The sequence below is a fragment of the Apus apus genome, chromosome 1 (assembly GCF_020740795.1).
Source record: "Apus apus isolate bApuApu2 chromosome 1, bApuApu2.pri.cur, whole genome shotgun sequence".
Classification (NCBI taxonomy): Eukaryota; Metazoa; Chordata; class Aves; order Apodiformes; family Apodidae; genus Apus; species Apus apus.
Window position 1 is genome coordinate 81015623 of NC_067282.1, and position 22262 is coordinate 81037884.

A 22262-nucleotide genomic window follows, 5' to 3' on the forward strand; every position below is an offset into this window, starting at 1 on the left:
CATCTGTTTGTCCACTATCTAGACTGTAACATCCCAACTTAGATACAGGCATACTGTGAGAGATCATATTGAAAACCTTGCTAAAGTCAAGGTAAATGACCATTACTGCTCTCTCTTTATTCACAAACCTGTCACAGAAAACACTCAACCTGGTCAGGTATGATTAGCCTTGGCCAATCCATTCCCTTTCTTCTCCTTCACATACCAAAACTGTGTTCCAAAAGGACTCCCTCCACAGTTTTTCCAAGGAGTCCAGTGAAGCAGAGCAGTCTGGCTTCCCAGATGGTTCTTTCAGCATGTGGATGCAATATTTGCCTTCCATTGCAGTGGACTTTCCATGCTTTCTGGGATCTTTCAAAGGTGAAGGACAGCCTTAAAAAAATACCTGATAGCTTTCTTGGCATCCTCAGATGCAGTCCCTAACCCTTTCTGGCCCTATGGACTTACATGGGTCAAGATCTCCAAACTGATCCCTGACTCGATCTTCATCCACTGCCAACGTTCTCCTCTCTGAACCCTTCCTGAGTATTGAGATCTGAGAGATCTTAATAAAGACTGAAATGAAAGAAATACTAAGCACTAGGACAAGGGTGCAGCCATGAGTTTCCTGTAATGGCAAGACAGTCTCCCTAGGTCTGCCTGCATTCATGGGCTGTTCTTGCGTTTGGAAGACGCTGCTCTTAATGAACTGCCAACCTTAATGAACTCCTTTATTCTTCGGAGCTGCCCCCTCGGGATTCCACCCCTACCCATTTCCCATGTAATCCCCAAGGTCTGCTCTTGCTGCCTTCCTCACTCATCTCAGTATTTTGAGAAGTACTTCTAGTATTAGACAGACACAAAAGCTGGCACTGCCACTGCTTATTACAAGACTCAGCAGAGAGCACCATTCAGAACTGATCAGACAGACAAGAGTTAATTATCTCATAATTTTTATTGCTAGAGTAACAGCACTATTTTTCTATTTATTCATATCATCTGTTCCAGGAAAGACACTGAGGCAGTCTTATATCTGAAGAAGTTCACAGTACAATGAGCAAACCAAGATTAATTCTGGATGCGTTGGAACTAGTACTAAATTTATTATAGCTCAACATAAGGGAATTTGGAACTTCTCTCTCCTGCCTTTCACCTATTCACTTGGGAGTAAGAGGAATTATTTTAAAATTGTAATTAGAGAAGCTTGTGGGAGCTTCTAAGACAGAAGCAAGGAGAAGTGAGGGAAGAGAGTGTTAGACTAATAAAAGTGTTTGCCGATTTCTTAATTTTACTGAATCATTGCAATAGAAAATAACTGACAGTGCATTCTAGACTGAAAGTGAGGGATGATAATCCTGCAGAAGTCATCAAGAGAGAAGAAACTAGATAATAAACTTGTTATTACCTTGCCCCACTACAGTACATTTATGCTTCCAAATGGAAAGATCTTAAAGTCTTTGCATTAAGATGCATTAAGATCTATCAACCAAAAACTAAAAACTCTATTTCACAGATACATCTGAGTCACTTAACTTTTGGGGAAAGTTTGAAATTCTTGCCAGGGGAAAGGATTAGCACTTTTAAACTCAACTAACAGGTCAAAAAGCACAGTCTCTCTGTATTAATTATGCAGGTTTAAAAAATGGTATCAGGAACAGAAAACTACAGCTATTTTGCAAGGAAATCCAGACAAGGCTTCCTTGAATATGGGTTTTCAGTTACCCCACACAAATTTTTATTCAGAAGAATCTGACCTTCTGCACAACACCATCTGACTGTTGTGGCTCACAACAGAGTCCTGAAATAGAAGCAAGTTTTCTACTAGAATGAGAGCCTCACCCTAGGTAGCTGACAAAGAACACACCCAGTGGAATGAGTATCAACTATGCTGTTTGATCAAGGATCACAGCACAGCTTCCTCTGGTTTGAAATGCATTTGAACAGCAAAATCTAACACCTAATATTTGACAGACACTCCACCCAGAAAATCCCCACCAAATTACTGCCTTCCTTCTACTTTGTAAGATTTTGATGACTGACAGATTGCTAGAGATGGAATAAAGAGATTAATTTTACTTTAGACACAACAAATGCTCTCACTTAAATAGTTATAACGCAAGCTAGAAGACTCAGGAGTGAAGAGATTCCTAGGCTTCTCTTCCCACATATCTCTTACAGTCCAGCTTGTTTTCTCTCACTTGGGACGTGAGAAGGGAAGATTTGCTCATTATGTGAGAGAGCAGTCGGAATGCACAGAGCTCCATCTGGTGATGGCCAATGAGCCAGTCAGGAGCTCACAGGTCAGGAATCGAGAGCAGACATTCTAGTGGGGGTCTGCTGTGGACAGCCTTATCAAGAAGTACACGAGGCCTTCTTCAAACAACTGGGAGAAATGTGACACTCCTGATCCAAGTGATTGAGAAGTCAAGGAGGGGATGGACTCCCTGCTGGACCTCATACCTAGAAACAAGAAATAACTGGTCAAGGATGTGAAGGCTGGGGGTCAAACTTAGCTTCAGTAGCCATGAGATAGCAGAATTCAGGATCCTAAGAGGAAGGAAAAAAGCAAAAAGGAAAATTATAACCTTGGACCTCAGGAGAGCAGTGTTTGGTTTGTTCAGAGATCTACTTGGAAGAATCTTGTGGTACAAGGTCTTGAAAAAAAGAAAGGTCCAGGTGAGCTTGTTCATTTTTCAAGTATCACCTCCTCCAAGATATACAGGAAACAGGCAAAGGTGGAACAAATAGCTCCTGACAAAACCCAGACAGTAGTAGGGAGAAGTGATCTGGGTGAAATACAGAGATGCTGTGTGAGCATGCAGGTATGGGGTTAGGAAAGATAAAGCCCATCCAAAGCTAAATCCGGTGAATCTCATGAAGGTCAACAAGAAGGACTTTGTGGATGCATCTGAATGGGAATGGGGACCTGGTCACAAAGGACAAGGAGAAGGCTGAAGAACTGAATGCCTTGATCACCTTTATCTTTACTGGTTAAGATCAGCCTTCCAAAACAAATTTTAAATTAAAGACATCAAGCCCAGGTATTACTCTGTCTACAGTATATGTGTACATATTTAAGAGAACATTTCTGCTAAATCAGAATACAAGGTACTAATAAGAATATTCTTAGCTGGAAATAGTGTCAATAGGAACTTCTTCCACATACTAAGGTTCTACAGTTTAATGAAAGGAGAAGGTGGAAAAGCCAGAAGTGCACAAGTCAAATTCATAGCTTCTACTACATAGAAGCAGTGACTTCTGCTTATTCTACATGAACATGCTTTATTTTTCAGTATCACTTACATACTCTCTGAATAGAATGTAACAGAAGAAAGTGACTACAGGTTAATATACCAGTGTTGTAGACTAGATTAGCAAAGTTGTCACCACAGTCCATCTTGGTTTTATGACCCACAGACAACTGGTCTCCTAGCCAAAACCTTTATAGTAGAGAGTAGTAATGCACAATTCATGTACTTGTATAACAAGAACAAAACCACCTATTAACTTTCCAATGCATATGCAAAGCTGCAAGGACTTTCACCCATTACTGTCACAGGTCTGAGTAAGCTACACTAGAATCATAAAATCACTAAGGATGGAAGGGACCTTAAAGATCATCAAGCTCCAACTCCCCTGCCATGAGCAGGGAACCCTACCACTAGACCAGGTTGCACAAAACCTCGTCCAACCTGGCCTTAAAAACCTCCAGGGATGGGGCATCAACAACCTCCCTGGGAAACCCATTCCAGCTCCTCACCACCCTTATAGTGAAGAATTTCTTCCTAATATCTAACCTAAATCTCCCCTCTCTCAGTTTAAAACCATTACACCTTGTCCTACCACTATCTTCTCTGGTGAAAAGCCCCTCCCCAGTGGAAGGTGCTGTAAGGTCTCCCCAGAGCCTTCTCTTCTCTAGGCTGAACAGCCTCAACTCTCTCAGCCTGTCTTCATAGCAGAGGTGCTCCAGCCCTTTGATCACTTTGGTGGCCCTTCTCTGGACCCTCTCCAACAGGTCTACATCTTTCTTGTGCTGAGGGCCCCAGAACTGTACACAGTACTCTAGGTGGGGTCTCATCAGAGCAGAATAATGGGAGACTAATGGGAGAACAGAAAGTCATGTCTGATAGAATCTGTTAAATGTTTCTTTTACGTAAAGAACTCATAAGGCAGTTAAATTTGCATGGTGCCTATACACCCATAGTATTAAGTTAGTTACTTTTTACCATGGGGAGAGTACATGATTAATAGAGTAAGGAGGATGACTCGGGTAACTATAGACCTGTTAGGCATACCTCCATCCCTGGAAAGGTGATGGAATGGCTTACTCTTGGTGTCATCTCACATTGAGGAGAGGAGGGTTATCAAGAGTAGGCATCATGGATTCACCATGGGGAAGTAATGCTTGACCAATCTGATAGCCTTTTACGATGGCAAAACTAGATGGACAGATGAGAGGAGAGCAGTTGACATGGTCTACCTCGACCTCAGAAAGGCTTTTGTCAGTTTCCTTGGAGCATCCTTGCAGCCAAGCTTGAGAAGTGTGGATTGGCTGACTGGGTAGTGAGATGGACTGGGAACTGGCTGAAAGATAGAGCCCAGAGAGCTGTGGTGAGTGGGGCCGAGTCCAGCTGGCCACCTGTGACTAGTGGTGTCCCCCAGGGATCAGTACTGGGTCCAGTCCTGTTCAATACGTTTATCAGTGAGCCAGAGGAAGGGACAGAGCATACTCTCAGCAGATTTGCTGATGATACAAAACTAGGTGGATTGGCCAACATAGAAGGCTGTGCTGCCATCCAGCATGACTTGGACAGGTTGGAGCGTTGAGCAGGGAGAAACAATGAAGTTCAACAAGGACAAGTGTGGAGTACTCCATCTGGGGAAAAACAACCCCATGCACCAGTACAGGTGAGGGGTTGAGCTGCTGGAAAGCAGCTCTGGGGAAAAAGACCTAGGAATCATGGTGGACAACAGACTGACCATCAGCCAGCAATGTGCCCTCACAGCCAAGAAGGCCAATGCCACCCTGGGGAGCATTAAGAAGAATGTGGCCAGCAGGTTGAGGAAGGTTATCTTCCCCCTCTGCTCTGCTTTGGTGAAGCCTCACCTAGAGTGTGCAGTTCTGGGCTCCCCAGTTCAAGAAGGACAAGGAGCTACTGGAGAGAGTCCAGCAAAGGGCCACTAAGATGATTAAGGAACTGGAGCATCCACCCTATGAGGAAAGGCTGAGGGAGCTGGGTCTGTTTAGCTTAGAGAAAAGGAGGGGCGAATCTCATCAATGCTTACAAATATCTAAAGGGCAGCTGTCAGGAGGATGGGGTCAGACTCTCCTCAGTGGTGTTCAGTGACAGAACAAGGGGCAATGGTCACAAACTGGTGCACAGGAGGTTTATCCTAAATGTAAGAAAATACTTCTTTACTCTGAGGGTAACAGAGCACTGGAACAGGCTGCCTAGGTTGTGCAGTCTCCATCCCTGTAGACACTGAAAACCCACCTGGATGTGTTCCTGTGTAACCTGCTCTAGGGGATCCTGCTCTAGCGGGTTGGACTAGATGATCTCCAGAGGTCCTTGCAGCCCCTGACATTGTGATTCTGTGAAAGCTCCTAAGCTGCCTCACTCAAACTCTACTCAAAAGCCATTCTGCCTTTACTATGCAAGTGGCAAGAATTTTGTTCTGACTTTGACTCAACAGGTTGTGCCTTACCAGTACTATTCCTGCTTTTCAGAGTGCACTAAGGTTGCAAGTCACCAACCTTCCCTCATCTTTACTCTTCCATTAAAGGAGAGAAGCATTACTGTATTGTGTTTTTTAAGCAGAAGTTATTTTTCGAGAAATCAGTTTCAAATGCTGAAACATCTAGGAAAGCAGAGCTCCAAAATGAAAGAATTTTCTATCATGCTCCAGTAGCTGTTAAGGGTCTCCCTCAATATACACAGAATATTAAATGGGCTACATCAAGTTAAGTGTCCTCATTATACTAGATCATAGTTTTCACTGCAAAAAACATCACAGTTTGTTGGCTATTATAGTAAGTCACTTACTGCCCTAGTTAACAGCCCACTGCCAAGAGCATGTAACTAGGTCTTCTACAGCTTATGTGCTAAGTCACAGGTGATAAGGTACAGACATGCCATGGAACCCTGACTCTGGGTTAACTAACCCTAACTCGTGGAAAAGCTCTGGTTTTCTCCACTTCTGCTCACATTTTTTATCTCAGTCTTGAAGATACATAATACCTTAAGCATAGTCACAAATGCTTTTAGGTTTGTGTACTTACACTGATGTCGAATACTTTATCAATAATTCTCTTCTTTAGAAGGACTGAACCATGAAACTTTTATTGCAACACCGACCTCTGAAAATAATTCAAATATTACAGTTCCGTATGTTTTGAAATGTCAAGGCAGCAATGGATGTCAGTTAAGAAATGTACAACTCAACTCTATTCCAATGCAGAGAAGCCTTTACCACTATAACTAGACACTCTTAACACTGTTACAACATCCCAGATGCTTCATTAGTCAATCTCAGAGATTTATTGTCCCTTATCTGGTGAAAAGTAGCAGGTAGAACAACAGCCTCACAGGAAGCAAATACAGACTAATAAAAAAATAATCCGTGATATCAGCAAACTGTTACATAAGAGGCATCAAAATGGTTCTGTCATCCTGCAATACTGGAAGAAGGGCCTCAAGGGGCCACAAAGCAACCATAACAGGTTTCCAGCTAAACCGGCAACTTGAATTTATTAATAAATGTGCTGACCTCTTATTTTGGTTGGGTTTTGGGTTTTGCTTAGTCAAGTTCATTTGTTTTGGCTTTTTAATTTTTTTCCTATTATCCAAAAGCATGGACTACCTATTTTTGAGTTTAAATTCCTACATGGAATGAAATCAGTATCTTCTCACACTTAGTTGCTATGGAAATAGTACTTCACAACTGTACCTCAGTTGGAACAAAATGCAGAAACAACTCAAAAAAAAAAATAAGCTCTTATTTCTGAGAATCAGTTGCTTAAAGACATGTGGACAAAGGATGGGCTCAGACAACAAGTAACTTTCTGGGACAAGTCCAAGACTTGTACCTCCATAAAACGGAAAAGCTAACTTCCTAGAGAAACACCAGAGTCTCCCAGTTTTTAAGTGCCCTCAAATGATTATGACTGGTATCTACCCAGTGTAACAAAATTTGTGAAATTATATCTGAATATTAATACATCAGTTAGAATTTTATATTCCTTTTAAAAAAACCAAATAACCCTATAACACCTGCACTTCAGTTTGAGGGACGTGCATTATTTAAACAGAAAACTGATGCAAAGGAAAAACTTGTATCTATGTTGTACTTGTTCCTGATGTATATAGTCTGTCTCTCTAAAAGAACATTAATAGATTGACAAATTTGCCATCATATTTCTTCCAAGACATTGAATGTCTGCTTTTCAGCCTCAAATGACCACTCAAATTCTTCATGGCTGGAAATGACAGATGAAGAGCACACCTTTGAGACTATTACACCTTAAATTCCCCTAGTGCAGCCCTTGATACCTCCAATGCTCCTCCCCATCATTTTTTTGAAAGGGACCGTTAAGCACTGAAATTCTCTTTTCCACACGCAGAAGAGGGGAAGAAGGTTATTAAAGAAGAAATAAATCCCTTGTTTAAAGTCACATTGGCCACTAAATAATTATTCTAATCCAATATTCTAATATTGACTAATTGATCTTGAATTTGCACTCCATCCATTAAGAAACAGAACTAGTATGGCATGTATTTTTAAAGAGAAGACGCAACTGTAAAATCTCTTCAAAGTAAGTCTCCTGTAGATAACAGATGAGATTTTTGTCTTCTTTAAATCCAGTTAATAGTTTTATCTTTCTAACAAGAACTTCCAACTGTCAAGGGTTGCACACAAGATGAAAAACAACTCAGAGAAACTGCTGGTTATCTTAGAGAAACAAGGAAAATCAGAATTTACAGCTGTCCTGGATGTAAACAAGATTTTCAGTTGCTGAAAGACTTGGACAGATCCGATGCACTTCTCAGCAATCGAATAATTCCTCTTCCTCGCATGATACTTGTTCCAGAAAGGGAAGTCTTCACACCACGTGGAGAATCACCTATTAAATTAAATACAGTTTGCAAATCAAGTCAGCATTAAAGCTTGTGGAAGTTAATAGAATTGTTCTTCATATACTGTGTATCTGAACCTATACAATAGCTCTGACACAAATAGCCCGAGACAGGTCTTTTGTGTCCTCTATAAACACCAAGACCGTAAGATCTCATGATTTATGATTGGAACAGTTTCAGAGTTTAATTCAGCATGTATTTTAGAACTATTAATCTTGCAAACTTGATTCTGTTTCTCTGAAGATTAGACGTGAACTTCTCAGATCAACTGAGCTCACATGCCTTCTATTAAAAAAAAATAGTTTCCAAAAAGACTTTAAATGAGCAGTCTTTATAAACTGAATTACAATAGAATACTTATACCAAGTACCAGCTGAAGTGTGCACAGATAATAACTTAAGTGCAAGGAGAGTATTTAAAGATAGCCCTGTCTCAAAGCACCTAAGAATATGAGAAGATATTTTATGTACCAGACAAGTAATGGGGTATAAATTAGAGAACAACATTTATAAGAAAAACTAACTTTTGAGAGACTTTTTTAGCCGTAGATTGTGTCCAGTAAGAAAAGGGCAGCTCTACATTCACATCTTCAGAAATTCACTGGAATCCACAAGAGGGAATAAGTGCAGCCCATGCAGAGTTGCTTAAGCTTTTTCTAAGCCCAGAAATTTGAAAAAGTAGCAATTGGATTAAGTTTAAGTACCTCATTCCTTTACAAATGCAGAAGTTTCAAACTCACAATTGGAAGGGACGAATTCTTGATCCTGACTTGGAGAAGCAAAACGTCTGACACATCCAGAATCCCCAGCCTCCACTTTCTGTATGAAGATATAAACATTCAAAATAATATGTGTCTTCTAAAATGCAGTACATAAAACTATCCATAAACCCTACGAATTATGGTCAAAAAAATCACAAGAAATTACCCAGCTAGTGACTATTTTTCTTCCATCAATCTGCCCAAAATGTGTCACAAAAGACAGCACCCAAAGAGAAAACAGCTAACCTGAAATTGGAATGTTTGAGCATTTAACTAGAAATAAAATAGGATACCAGTTTAAAGAATCTTACCTGAAAACGTCTAGCATCCAGTATCACCATCTTGGTATTTGTGCTTTCACCATAATCAGAGTCTTGAAGAGGCAGGTGAGCTGCTGTCAGTGAGACTCCATACACATTAGCTAAAGATTTACTGATGCAGTAACTTGACAAAAAGAAAACAAGAGAACTTCGGCTTAGAGGGATGTAATGCTTAAGTACAGAAGCAGGGCATTTTTAGTTCTTCAACTGACAAACAAAAGCAACCACGGACTGAGATGCACAGAGGGCAGAAGGACACCACTGCAGCAGCTAGTTACCCTACATCCTTCTAAGACCACCAGCCTATTCTACAGCTACACATGAAATTACAACTGCTTTCCCACACTATCAAGCCCTGCCACTTAGAAGTGTGAAAAGCAACTTTTTTTTGCAAGACATGGCAGTACATAATAAGAATCTTTTTAATTGAAGACTACTCATAATTATCTCTCTCAAAGTGCTACTACTACTGAGATATCAAATGGCACTTCCCTGCTTCCTAACGACTTACTTCCCCTTTCCCCACACCAAAACGATTACAGAACCTTAAGTATCTAACTTATATGTAAGGCAGTATAGAAGTTTCCAAAGTAGAGATAAAACTCCAGGGGAGGTTTAGATTGGATATTAGGAAAACTTTATTTACTGAAAGAGTGGTCAAGCATTGGAACAGGCTACCCAGGGAAGTGGGTAGCCCTGAAGGTGTTCAAAGTGTAGATGTGGCACTTCGGGACAGTGTTGTAGTGGACATGGTGGTGTCAGGTTGACAGTTGGACTTGATGATCTTAAAGGTTTTTTCCAAACTTAACGATGCTATATACTAGAACATACTGAGAATTTCTCACCAAATACACATACACTAAACCTTTGAAGAAAAATTGAGTTCTAATGCAAATTCTTCTTCTCTCAGCTCTCCAACAGTAAGTAGAAATAGTGAAAGGATGACCTCAGAGTGACTGAAGTTACTACCACAGAAATTACATCTAAATGCTAAGACTTACAGCCTACTGCTAAGCCATACAAACAATAATGAATGGTACAAACAGAACATAATCCTGGGGGTGGAGGGAATACATAAAAATCAAGATCTAGAACTACAATGCTCCAGGCAGTTAGAGAACCCAGAGCCAAAACCATCAGCCTATTAACAAAATGGGAAGTCATCATCCTGCAGAGAAATCCTCAGTAATACTCACGCTATTTTCTTACAGGATGCCAGGGCACAGCAGACTATGTCATTTTCTTCATGCCACTTGCACCTACATGAAATAAAGTTCAGGCATATTTTAGAAGTATCTATCTCATTAATCAACATGAATAGCTGGTCTGGTCAGAAGGAACAGGAACAAATATTAAAGATGGTATTTCTTTTTGTCTCAGTGACCATATAGTATCTTGGAAATTTCAGAGGACCAGAATTCAATAACTAAACTTGAAGTAGTTTATGCAGACTTAAAAGACACACTTAATAGGCAACCTGCTTCGTGCTGAGATGGGGGGAAGAAAAGAGAATCCTAAGAGACAAATGGAATTTAAAGGTAACAACTTGAAGTTTCCTATTCATGTAAAACACTTCCCCTCAGTATAAGCATCTCTACTTTCCTCTCCAAATGCTTTAAAAGTACATTTTTCCATTCTTGCTGTCTCTCACTAGTGTGAAGACACTAATGGAAATGGAAAACTGCGTGACTATAAAAAGATGAAGTGACACTGATTATCCCAATGGCTCTTAAAAAGCCCATATTGTAAGCAGATTTTCAAGCATAATATTAAAAAAAACCACTACTAAAATTTAAGATCAAATTACTGGTTCTTACCTAAAATAGTAGCAAAGTATATTTATAAGTTAACTGAGTCACCACTAAATTTTCCCCTGCAACACCATAAGCTACCTAGCACTTCTTTGTACAAACATGGAAGAATCTGAAAGCAGGAAAAGCTTTACCATTCAAGACACATAGGGAAAAAAAGGGAAAAAATAAAAATCCTACCAAGTAAACAGGATTTCAGATGTGCAGTAAAAAAACATTCATTCTGGAAGAAAAACTTTAGGCACTACCTTAAAGCTTATGCTTGAGAGCTTGATTTATACCACTTACAAACATACCTCGTCCCTCATCACAGTAGCAGCATGAGGCATTTGATACACAGCAACAACCAGATACCGTCCAAATTATACTTCTAAGAGTTTCCATCTTCTCACTCCTATGAACTCCAGTTAAATACCACAATATAATTTATTCCCATGTTTACCGCTCCTTTACATCAGGCCTCAGACTCAGCATTAAAAGCCATCTATCTTTACACTTCTTTTGGGAAAGTATTTTTCATTTCCAGTGGTATTCACGATGTGACAAGAAGCATTTCTGGTTAGGCAGCCTGCAGAACGTTCTAGTCCAGCACCACACAAGCTCTATGGAGGGCACCAAGACACATCAGGTGAATACACATTTCCACAAAGAAGAATCCAGTGTACCTGGTATTACTGGAGAAATCCCACAGGAAGACATCCATTTCTCTAGACACCCAAGTCTTGGATGGCTCCTTTTGGTATTTCTTCCGGTATAGTTCTATTACCAGGTCTTCTACAGCAAGAACCTCTGGATGGCTCTCAATGCCTATGGTTCAGAGAAAACCAAGGTCAGGAGAACAAATGTGTCAGTGAATATTCAGCTGCACTCCCTTCTCTGTCAGTCCCTGCTCACTGCCTAGCCTCCTACCAGAGCATCAAAGCTCTTGTAAACCTGAACAGGTAATTCCACCAGCGGTTTTAATAAAACCTGGCTTCCAAGAAAAGTGGGTCGTCCTATATTCTCATAATTTTCTCCACTTCAGTAATTATGTATCCTACTTGTAGGCTGTCTCTCCTCAGAAGCTGTTAGTTTTCCTGTGTGCTACCATATACTCACCTTCACAGTAGCCTCACTGCCTCTAGTGCTCCTTTAATTGGCTGAGCAAGAAACAGTGGATGTTATTCTATATATGTGCTCATTAGCCAGTCAGCTGATCATGCTGCTGTTTTACTGACACCAATGGGGAGGAAAAGAGGGAGAAGCATGCAAAGCAGTTCTAGCTATCAGTACCAGCTTTATTAAACCTTTGACACCCGATGATTTTCTGACAAATACAGCTGCCCAGGATTACATAACCCTTATTTCTTGGGGAAGGAGGGAAGTGGGGGGGGGGGAGAAGCCAAAAATGATCAGTTTCCCACCTGTTACACTAGCCATTCGATTGAGACACCAGCTAATTTGGAATCTGTCGTTAGACTAGAGGAAAGAAAAATTTTAGTCACACTGACAAAGTACAGTACATAATTCTGGTATCTGCAAGACTCCTGACTACATCTGAAAAAATCAACTCCAAAGCAAAATTCAGTGTTTGTGGGACTGAACATACATGTGCTTCTTCAGAGCCCTGTATTTATGGATGCAGCCCAAAATCTTAACCCTCCCACCTTGTTAATTAGGCCCAAATTGAGTCAAAACATAATACAGCTGTCATGAAGCTTGAATGCCTCTGAATCTTAACATTCTGTTTTGATCACTGGCAAATGAAATTTGAGCAAAAATTAAGATGTATGGTATTGTCATAGGAAAGTGTCATAAAAATGTAAAAACATCCATTAGAAAAGCAGGATTGTGTGACTATTATTCAGCACAGCCAATTTAAGTCAATCTTAAAAGCCTTTAACCTAAGTCAAAACAATATCAGAGACCAAGTGAAATGTTCATCAGTAGACTAGTGCCAGAAGTGCAGGCTGAAAATAAGAAGGCAGAAAATTAGGTCTCTGGTTTATAAAAAGGTTAGCTGCTTCTAGGGGCCATTTTTTCCTGCATGGAATTGGGAAACTTTGGAATTGAGTGTCTTTTCCCACTCATTTGCACACTGATTGGGTTTTAGAGTGAGGTATCTCCTTAGTCATCCAACAGAAGTGAAATTGGAGATTTTGATTTAGAGCATCTTCCTTTGACCTTGACCATACCCTGCAGTAGAAGCAAGGCCGACCACCACTGGCTGGCCGGATAAACTCAAGGAGTTCCCGTAAGACGACTGCATAACCAGTACGTGAAAGATTAAATCCAGAGATAGGGATCTTATGAGTGGCATCACCTAGTGAAGGGTGGGGAAAAAAAAACAACCACAAGTTATGAGAAGTCCTGTTTCCTTAAATGATACAGTCCCCCCCTCCTTTCTATCTTTTTATATACGTATACGTATACACACAAAACACCTCCTGTCCAGGCAGAGTCTGTAACTGATCTATCAAAATCCTGCTTCCCTCAGCAGAAGACTGGCAGGTCCAGGCTGTGAGCAAACACACACATGCAGATACACTTATCCCTTTTAAAAGAAGGCCATTATCTAAGTATTTGACATAGAAAAACACGGGCCAAGTTTATTCCCTCTGTACATAGGGGGAGGAAGTAACCTCACAGAAACTAACTGGAATCTATAAACACTGCACAGGAGTCGCAAGGGAAATGTGGCAGGCCCAGCCAGACACAACAAGGGTATAAATACTTTAACTTTGTGATATAAGTAAAGCTGCAAAACACTTAAGGTTTAAATGCAAACTAGTATCTTTGAGTTAACTAAAATGGGAAGACAGAATACAAGTAACTGCCACTGACAAGATGCATGAAGTGCTCTGCCGTTTGTGGGTACAAGAAACATATAAAAGGCAACTGCAACAAGCTGCTCTGTCACTTCTTTCTCATTGAAATGTGATGAGTTCCCAGAAGGAAGAACTGCAGACTTGAAAAAATGTTTGGATACAGATCAGATAAGCTGAATCTAAAATAATACACCTTTGTATACCATTCTTTTTCTCCCTTGATACTCACTAGCAGCCTGGCAGTGGTACCGAAAACCACGTGGTGGTACTTCTGCAGAAGAGACAGGAGAAAAAAGAACAATCGTCATTCAACATCCTCAGTGACAGATCCTTAATTCTCAACTATACACCACAGCTTCATGTACAAAAAGAACAGCTTCATTTTTCCCTTGTGGCCTCGTACAAGTTCCACAACTATTTTTTAAAAAGTTCTTTTCAATTATATGCATTTTAAAAAACAAAGTATGTTCTATAGCATGTATGTTTGTGTCCAATTAAGAAGAACATTAATTGGCATGAGGTATAAAGCACAAACATTTTAAGATCCTGCTGGATTTGTTCTACCCTCTTTGAAACTTCATGCAGTTCTGGCGCTTAAATTTCATCTCTTCAGAAACAATCAGCACTGCTCTGATAATTTAAGAAGTCCAAACACTTCTTACAGTCAAAGAAATAAACCTCTCAACACCAGAAATCAAACACGGGCAGCAGTGACACTAGAAAGCCTCTCTCTCCCCTCAAAGCAAGACAAACTACTTCTTGTCTCCCTTCCTTAGAACTCACCTGGATCTATGAAGTGATGGAAATGATCCATTATGCCATCCTGTAGGGAGTACTTGACACATCCAATCTCACAAGGAAGGAAGCGCTGTTCACAGTGGGATGGCATCTTGCCATGGCTGTAAATGTTCAGGAAGTAGAAGATGTTTGCAATCACAGCTAAATGAAAGAAAACACCAAAAAGCTTTTTAGAAGAGCCAGCAGAGGTTACAGCAAGCCATCCTGGCTTCACCTCATCCAGTGAAAGCTTTGGTGTGCTTGATCATGTAAGTGAGTAAAGTAGGGTAACACCCAAGTAAAACACACATCACACATCTCAGTATGAGATGACAAGGTAACACATACTTATGCAAGAGTTGGGCATACCAGTAGTCCTGGTACACCTTCCATAGATGCTGCTGTGTGTAGAGATCAGAGTGGGGAGGTGGAAAAAAAATTAAAAATCAAACCCACAAGAATGTTAGAATAGGTCTCTTCACCCTTTTGAAGTTAGAAAAAATATCAGTAACTGCAAAGCAGCCTCAGAAGCTCAAGTCAGTAACTCAACAAAAGATAAATGAGCTGGTAATAATCTTCTGAGGTAAGAGGAGATGAGAAGTCTGCTAATTAACAGGATTGCTTCTCCTTCGCTAAATGAGCTCCTGAAGAAGGCCAACAAGAACATCCAAGGCAAATGTTAAGAAATAAATTTTTTGTTTACTAATTTCAAAAGTATTCAATTATGAAAAGTATTTCACAATACACTTTAGTCCTTCTCTTCATGAATGTCACATAATGCTCTTGCTGAAGTTTAACATAGCTATTTAATCTTTACAGAATCACAGAATCTTAGGGGTTGGAAGGGACCTTGAAAGATCATCTAGTCCAACCCCCCTGCCAGAGCAGGGTCACCTAGAGCACATCACACAGGAACGTGTCCAGGTGGGTTTTGAATGTCTCCAGTGAAGGAGACTCCACAACCTCTCTGGGCAGCCTGTTCCAGTGCTCTGTCACTCTCAATGTGCAAAAGTTTTTCCTCATGTTTACGTGGAACCTCCAATGCTCCAGCTTGCACCTGTTACCCCTTGTCCTGTCACTGGACATCACTGAGAAGAGTCTGGCTGCATCCACCTAGTGGGCCCAAATGAACCCCATGAGGTTCAACAAGGCCAAGTGCAGGGTCCTGCACCTGGGCCAAGGTAACCCAAGATATGAATACAGGCTGGGGGAGGTCACACCCGAGAGCAGCCCTGTGGAAAAGGACCTGGTGGTACTAGTGGATCAAAAGCTGGACATGAGCCACCAATGTGCAGTTGCAGCCCAGAAGGCCAACTCCATCCTGGGCTGTAAAGTGTGGCCAGCAGATGGAGAGAGGTGATTCTGCCCCTCTACTCTGCCCTGGTGAGACCTCACCTAGAACACTGCGTCCAGCTCTGCTGCCCCCAGCACAAGAAATATGTGGACCCGTTGGAACCTGTCCAGAGAAGGGCCATAAAAATGATCTGAGGGCTGGAGCACCTCTCTTATGAGGACAGGATGAGGGAGCTGGGGTTGTTTAGTCTGAAGAAGGTTCCAGGAGGACCTCATAGTGGCCTTCCAGTACCTGAAGGGGGCCTACAGGAAAGCTGGGAAGGGGCTTTCTACAGGGGCTTGCAGTGAGAGGACGAGGGGTAATGGTTTTAAACTGAGAGAGATTTAGGTTAGAGATCAGGTGGTGAGACACTGGAACAGGCTGCCCAGAGATGTTGTGGGGGCTCCATCCCTGGAGGTGTTCAAGGGCAGGTTGGATGGGGCTCTGAGCAGCCTGTTCTAGTGGGAGGTGTCCCCACCCATGCAGGGGAGTTGGAATTCAATGATCTTTAAGGTCCTTTCCAACTCCAAACATTCTGTGATTCTGTAACACTTTCCCTTTGCATATTTAATAAAACACTGATGAGGTCACCCCTCAGTCTCCTCCAAGCTAAAGAGACCCAGCTCCCTCAGCCTTTCCTCATAAGGGAGATGTTCCACTCCCTTAATCATCTCTGTGGCTCTGCACTGGACTCTTGCAAGCAGTTCCCTGCCCTTCCGGAACTGAGAGGCAACCCTTAAGTTCTGCCCCTCATCAAAACATGCTACTTGTTCTACTAAATAATAGATATGTATAACTGCTTCTACACAGAAATGATGCCGTATGCCAGACTTCATGGCATTTAAAACCAGTTGTCCTAAGCTTGAATGCTGGTGCTCTCTGACATGGGTCTTGAACTCTACAAGATGCAGGGCTATATCTACCTTATGAAAAAATGGATGTAGATACAGGGAACCATATAGGACTTTTACTGAGAAGTATTCAGGAGCAGCATCACAAAACGCGTCTCAGTTACCCGTTATTGTTATCACTCTCATTCAGTTTAAAGATCAATCATGTCAGCCCAAGCCACCATGATCAAACTGATCAAATCTGCATCACAATGACAGGGGAGCGTGACCTCTGGCAGGGAGGACACTAACACATTTTATTACACATTTTATTACACATTTTATGGAGCTACTGTTTCCTGTCCCTCCATAACCATCACAACATGAAAATACTTCAAGAGACTAGTTAGGTAAAAGGCCTGAGGTGAAACCTAACCACACAGGACACACAGCTTGTACTAACTGGCTGCTTGACTTATCTTCTAAGTGTTCATTAATCATTTTTCAGAATAATGTAATATTCATGGGAAAAAGATTACGGATGTGTTCATTACACAATTCTAACAAAAACATCCTTTTGAAAAGGGAGTACAGATAAGAAAGGTTTAGTTTTCAATGGTTCTTCAATAAGGAAGCTAGCCAGGATGTTATAGAACCACTAACAAAATACATATTCCCTCTTTTATTCTCCCAGAGGTCAGGTCATAGTTTTATTTAACACCTCTACCATATAAATTTTAAACAGATATCTAACAACTCTTCACGCTTTAAAGTTGGTACAAATATTACTTTATGCTGAACTTGGATTAGGCCTTGTAAATAAAAAAACAGGAGTTGAAGAATTACTTTTTCCTTAAAAACCTTGAAATAAAGAAACTATTAGTGACCATACTCCCATCAAGCTAAAAAACAGAGGATACAATTATTTTGGGGAGGGGGACAGACAGGACATGACAGGGACATTTGCACTAACTTCCCTCTATACTACAAAAGACCTTTTTACAACAGTAGACCATTAGGTTAAAACAAATAAACAGTAGACACAGATGGCTACTAACAAAAGGTAAACAGACTTTGAGAATATCTACAAAGGGCAAGCTTTTATCTACCAGGATCAACTGCTTTAAGATTACTATACCCTGATCATTCTTCCAAGACATAGCAGAGGCATCTGGAGGAGAAGTAACACTGCCCATCTTTGTGGTCAGACAATCAGGAACTGGATGATCCAGATTACACACCTGGAAAAGATAGTGAGGAACTTTTCAAATTGGAATTTCAATATTTTTTTTCCATATAGTGTATGAAATAGTTTGGCACATGCTTTAGTTGCCAAGGCACGGAACTGATGAAAAGCTGATAAACCTTAAGGGAGTCATCAGATCGCTCTGGCACAGAGCAAGTAAGAAAGGCACGTGCACCCATCAAGCACTGCAAATCCACAAATGAACAGTAAGCTTTTAGGAGGACAGGAAGATAAACCTGGCAGTCTTACAGAATTCAGTCATTCAAGACCCAAATTGGGAATAACATCCACATGTAGGTACACTAAATCCAGACTACAATTTTAACCAAAGTTTGTTGGTTATCAGTTTGAATTATTTAAAATAAAATGAGGAACTGGTCCCATCCAAGTAAGCTCCGGTCACCTCCAAAAAATGTCCAAGACCTTTCACTACACAAAATAGCAGTGGTTGTGTACAGCAATGTGATTAATAAATTGAGAACACACATAATCTCATACATACACACCTCCCTATTTCCACCGACAGGCAATAAGGCTTATGTTCTTTATTTTGGTAAAGGAATTATTCCTTCCCCTGATTACAGTTTTCTAAAAAGCTGCCAGTTGTAGAAGGAAACCAAAAGCCTCCGTTTATTACTTAACTGTCATTTCATGTAGCTCTCCATTGTATATGAAAATGGAACTTCACTAATTACATACCCCAAGCCTGCTCAAATAACACAATAATCATGTTCTAAACAGCTATTTTCCATACAGGCAGGTCCCCAACACCAGAAAACACTGCCTAACATTGCCCTACTAGTCTAGATTTACTAAATTAACTCATTCAGATTTACGAGTTACTCCATACTACAATCATTCTTTCATTCTCTCTAGAGCCATGCGTTTTAAAGACCTAGAACGTAACCTCACAAGAAATTTGTAGTTCATGGTGTCTAGCAATATGGGATGAAGAAGTCAATGCAGCATTATCCATTTACTCAATTGGGCTCTTTGCTTTGACACAAGTTTTTACACTTGTCAACCAAGACTGGACAAAACAAGCTTACTAAGACCTCAAGTAATTAAAACTCTGAAGGAAACTATGCTACAGGGAAATGGTGGGAAAGAGACAGACAGAAGGAGGGGGGGGGTGAAAGGGACACACATACATTTTCAAGATAGTAAATAATAGAAGGGACCCATCAGCACTATTTCTGACTACAATCACGTTCAGCTTACTGTAACTGCTTACTTCTACATCATGGGATTTTGTCCTCCAGCACTGCATTACTATTCTCTCAATAATCAAATCAATCTAAAAATAACGGCAAGGTGTTATTATTCTTTTTGTGCATAGGGTACAACATTTTATTAACTTGGTCCACCACACAGCCACACTTAAGAATTACGTATCAGCTGCATCTAAGATGTCATTTCAAGGCATCAGGTGAGGAACACCTAAATTAAGAACTTCCACAAAGCAAAAGCAACATGAACCTATGACCAGAAGATGTACCAACTTCCAGCATTATAAATAAAAAGACACTGTAAGTCAGTCACTGCAAAATATTGCTAAACATAAAACTAAATTGTTAGAGAACTACTGCTACTTGGTAAGAACCCAAAGGAAAAAAAACTGTGCTGGTTTAAGTGGCAGAGAGTATTCTCACCTTCAACCTGAAGTCTAACAGTTTTCCTCTTACCCTTTATAACAGCATGGATTATCACAGCAGCCATAGCCTCCAGAGGCTGCAGGCCATGGAGAGTGGGTGATCTTCCATAGCATCAGAGCTGACCAAATCCCAACACTGCTTACTCCTCCACTTACTTAGCTACATTGAAGGGTTTTCTTTTCTCAGCATTTACCTCTTACTCCTCCACTTACTTAGCTACATTGAAGGGTGTTCTTTTCTCAGCATTTACCTCTTTCACAGTCTTCTGAGAGTGTTTCTTTTCTTTCCACTTACGAGCCATCTCCATATATATCATCTTCTCTTCCTCATTCAGTGACTTGAAGGCAACAGTTAAAAAAAAAAAGGCAATTTACTGCTCCCTTCTAGTAGTCCCACTAACAAACTCCACGCAAGACACTAATCGTGCGTTCCCAAAGGTCATTATCTTGGTGAGAACTGCCAGCTGCCAACACCAACTCCTGCACTTCCAGCACCTTTCTCCCTAACAAAGCCAGAAGGACTGAGAACACCTAGAGCACGTGCTTTTTGGGCACCTTCAGGCGAGGCCTAGAACCAGCACCTCCCCACCAGAGGCCAGAGGTCTTCGGAGAGCGCTCTGGCCAGGGCAGGACACCCCTGCCCGCTACCCCACACCCGCCAGACTACTACTCAAGATTCCCGCTTCAGCCACGCCGGCACCCAGCCCGGCGCAGCGGCCGCGGGGCACCCAGGCCCAGCCGGCGGGCGCGGCTCCCCCTCGGCCTGCGCTGCCCTGCCCTGCCCTGACCCTGCCCCTCCCTGCCCCTGCCCCTGCCCCTGCCCCTGCCCTGCCCTGCCCTGCCCTGCCCTGCCTGCCCCTGCCCTGCGCTGCCCCTGCCCCTGCCCCTGCCCCTGCCCCTGCCCCTGCTCTGCTCTGCTCTGCCCTGCCCCTGCCCCTGCCCTGCCCTGCCCGCGCTGCCCTGCCCTGCCTGCGCTGCCCTGCCCCGCTCTGCCCTGCCCCGTGCTGCCCTGCCCTGCCCCTGCCCTGCCCTGCCCTGCGCTGCCCCTGCCCCTGCCCCTGCCCTGCCCCTGCGCTGCCGCCCCCCGCGCAGCGGGGCCGGAGGGGAACAAGGGCGCCCGGTCCCCTCACCGCCCACTCCTGCGAGCAGTAGGGGATGGCGTCGGCCACGCAGCTGACGGGCAGCCCGCGGCGCCGCAGCTCGGGCAGCTGCTCCCGGGCGAAGAAGTAGTAGGCGCTGGCGGAGCCCCTGCGGTGCGGCATGGCGGCCCGCCCGGGCCTCGGCGCCCGGCGGCAAGGGCGGCTGGGCACCGGCGGGGCCCCGCCTCCGCGGGGCTGGCCCGCCGCCTCCTCGCCCTGCGGCGGCCTCGGGGCCCGGGGCCCGCCGGCTGCTGGGGCGGCCCCCCGGGCTCCCTCCCTGCCTCCCTCCCTGCCCGCCCTGGGCTGGGCCGCGCTGGGCCCCGCGGAGCCGCGGGGGTCTCTGCAGGCCGGGTCGGTGCGGGGCTCTTCGTTCGTTCGCTTGGTCGGTGTTGGGGTGTTTGTTTTTGGGGGGTGTGTGTGTGTTTTGGTTTTGTTTGGGGTTTGTTCAGTTGTTTGTTTCTTCGGGTGTTGTTGTTTTTTTCTTTTTGTTTGTTTTTTTAATGTGTGTGTGGTTTTTGTTTGTTATTTCGTTTTGTTTGGGTTTTTTTTAATGTTCTTTGGGTGCTGAAGGATGAGGAATGCCCCGTGGGAGCAACAGCTGCAGCGAGTTCTCGTAGACATTCAAAGTGCAGCCTCCCCACCCTCACAACATGGCAGAATCCTGATTTTCACAGAATCGCAGAATCTTAGGGGCTGGGAGGGACCTCGGGAGGTCACCCAGCCCCACCCCCCTGCCAGAGCAGGGTGACCCAGAGCACATCACACAGGAACGTGTCCAGGCGGGTTTTGAATGTCCAGAGAAGGAGACTCCACAACCTCTCTGGGCAGCCTGTCCCAGGGCTCTGTCACTCTCACAGTAAAGAAGTTTTTTCTGATGTTTACATGGAACCTCCTATGCTCCAGTTTGCAACCAATGCCCATTGTCCTATCACTGGACATCACTGAAAAAAAGCCTGGCTCTGTCCTCCTGACACTCACCCTTAACTTACTTGTAAACACTGATGATGTTGCCCCTCAGTCTCCTCCAAGCTAAAGAGACCCAGCTCCCTCAGCCTTTCCTCATCAGGGAGATGTTCCACTCCCTTCATCATCTTTGTGGCTTTTTCAAAACAAAAGAGTAATACTCTTTAATATCCTCTCACTCTGAATCATAGAATCACAGAATGGTTTGGGTTGGAAGGGACCTTAAAGATCATCTAGATCCAACCTCCCTGCATGGGCAGGGACACCTCCCATTAGACCAGGTTGCTCAGATGCCCATTCAGCCTGGCCTTGAGCACTTCCAGGGATGAGGCATCCACAACTTCTCTGGGCAACCTGTGCCAGTGTCTCACCACTCTCATGGTAAAGAGTTTCTTCCTAATGTCTAACCTAAATCTATCCTCTTTCAGCTTAAAACCGGTACCCCTCATTCTATCATGTTATATATTTTAAAAATACACTGTTCTAAATTTAGTAAAGTCCTTAGAGA

The 22262-nt window shown here is 42.7% G+C and overlaps 1 protein-coding gene across 2 annotated transcripts; it reads right to left on the reverse strand.

Annotated features, from left to right (window-relative positions):
- Positions 1-915: 915 nt before the first annotated feature.
- On the reverse strand, positions 916-20948 carry MAEL (maelstrom spermatogenic transposon silencer). Of its 2 annotated transcripts, XM_051641210.1 has the most exons (13): positions 20783-20948; positions 19904-19990; positions 17891-17993; positions 14596-14751; positions 14042-14083; positions 13180-13307; positions 12409-12463; positions 11671-11812; positions 10391-10453; positions 9186-9318; positions 8854-8932; positions 7960-8101; positions 916-2439 (listed from the first exon to the last, which is right to left on the reverse strand). In XM_051641210.1, the coding sequence occupies exons 1-12, from the start codon at positions 20912-20914 to the stop codon at positions 7986-7988; spliced, it is 1236 nt and encodes a 411-aa protein (XP_051497170.1). In that variant the 5' UTR covers positions 20915-20948; the 3' UTR covers positions 916-2439; positions 7960-7985. The 2 variants fall into 2 exon arrangements, with proteins under 2 accessions (XP_051497170.1, XP_051497168.1); XM_051641208.1 differs by lacking the exon at positions 916-2439 and having other exon boundaries at positions 6305-8101.
- Between the last annotated feature and the right edge of the window lie 1314 nt (positions 20949-22262).

What these genes read in the sequence shown, in the direction of transcription:
- MAEL (XM_051641210.1), bottom strand. Translation starts at nt 20,914, where the DNA reads ATGCCGCACCGCAGGGGCTCCGCCAGCGCCTACTACTTCTTCGCCCGG. An exon ending in CCATCACTTCATAGATCCAG is followed by an intron (nt 14,084 to 14,595) that starts GTGAGTTCTAAG and finishes TCTCTTCTGCAG; the next exon opens with AAGTACCACCACGTGGTTTT. An exon ending in TCGAATGGCTAGTGTAACAG is followed by an intron (nt 11,813 to 12,408) that starts GTGGGAAACTGA and finishes TCTGAACCATAG; the next exon opens with GCATTGAGAGCCATCCAGAG.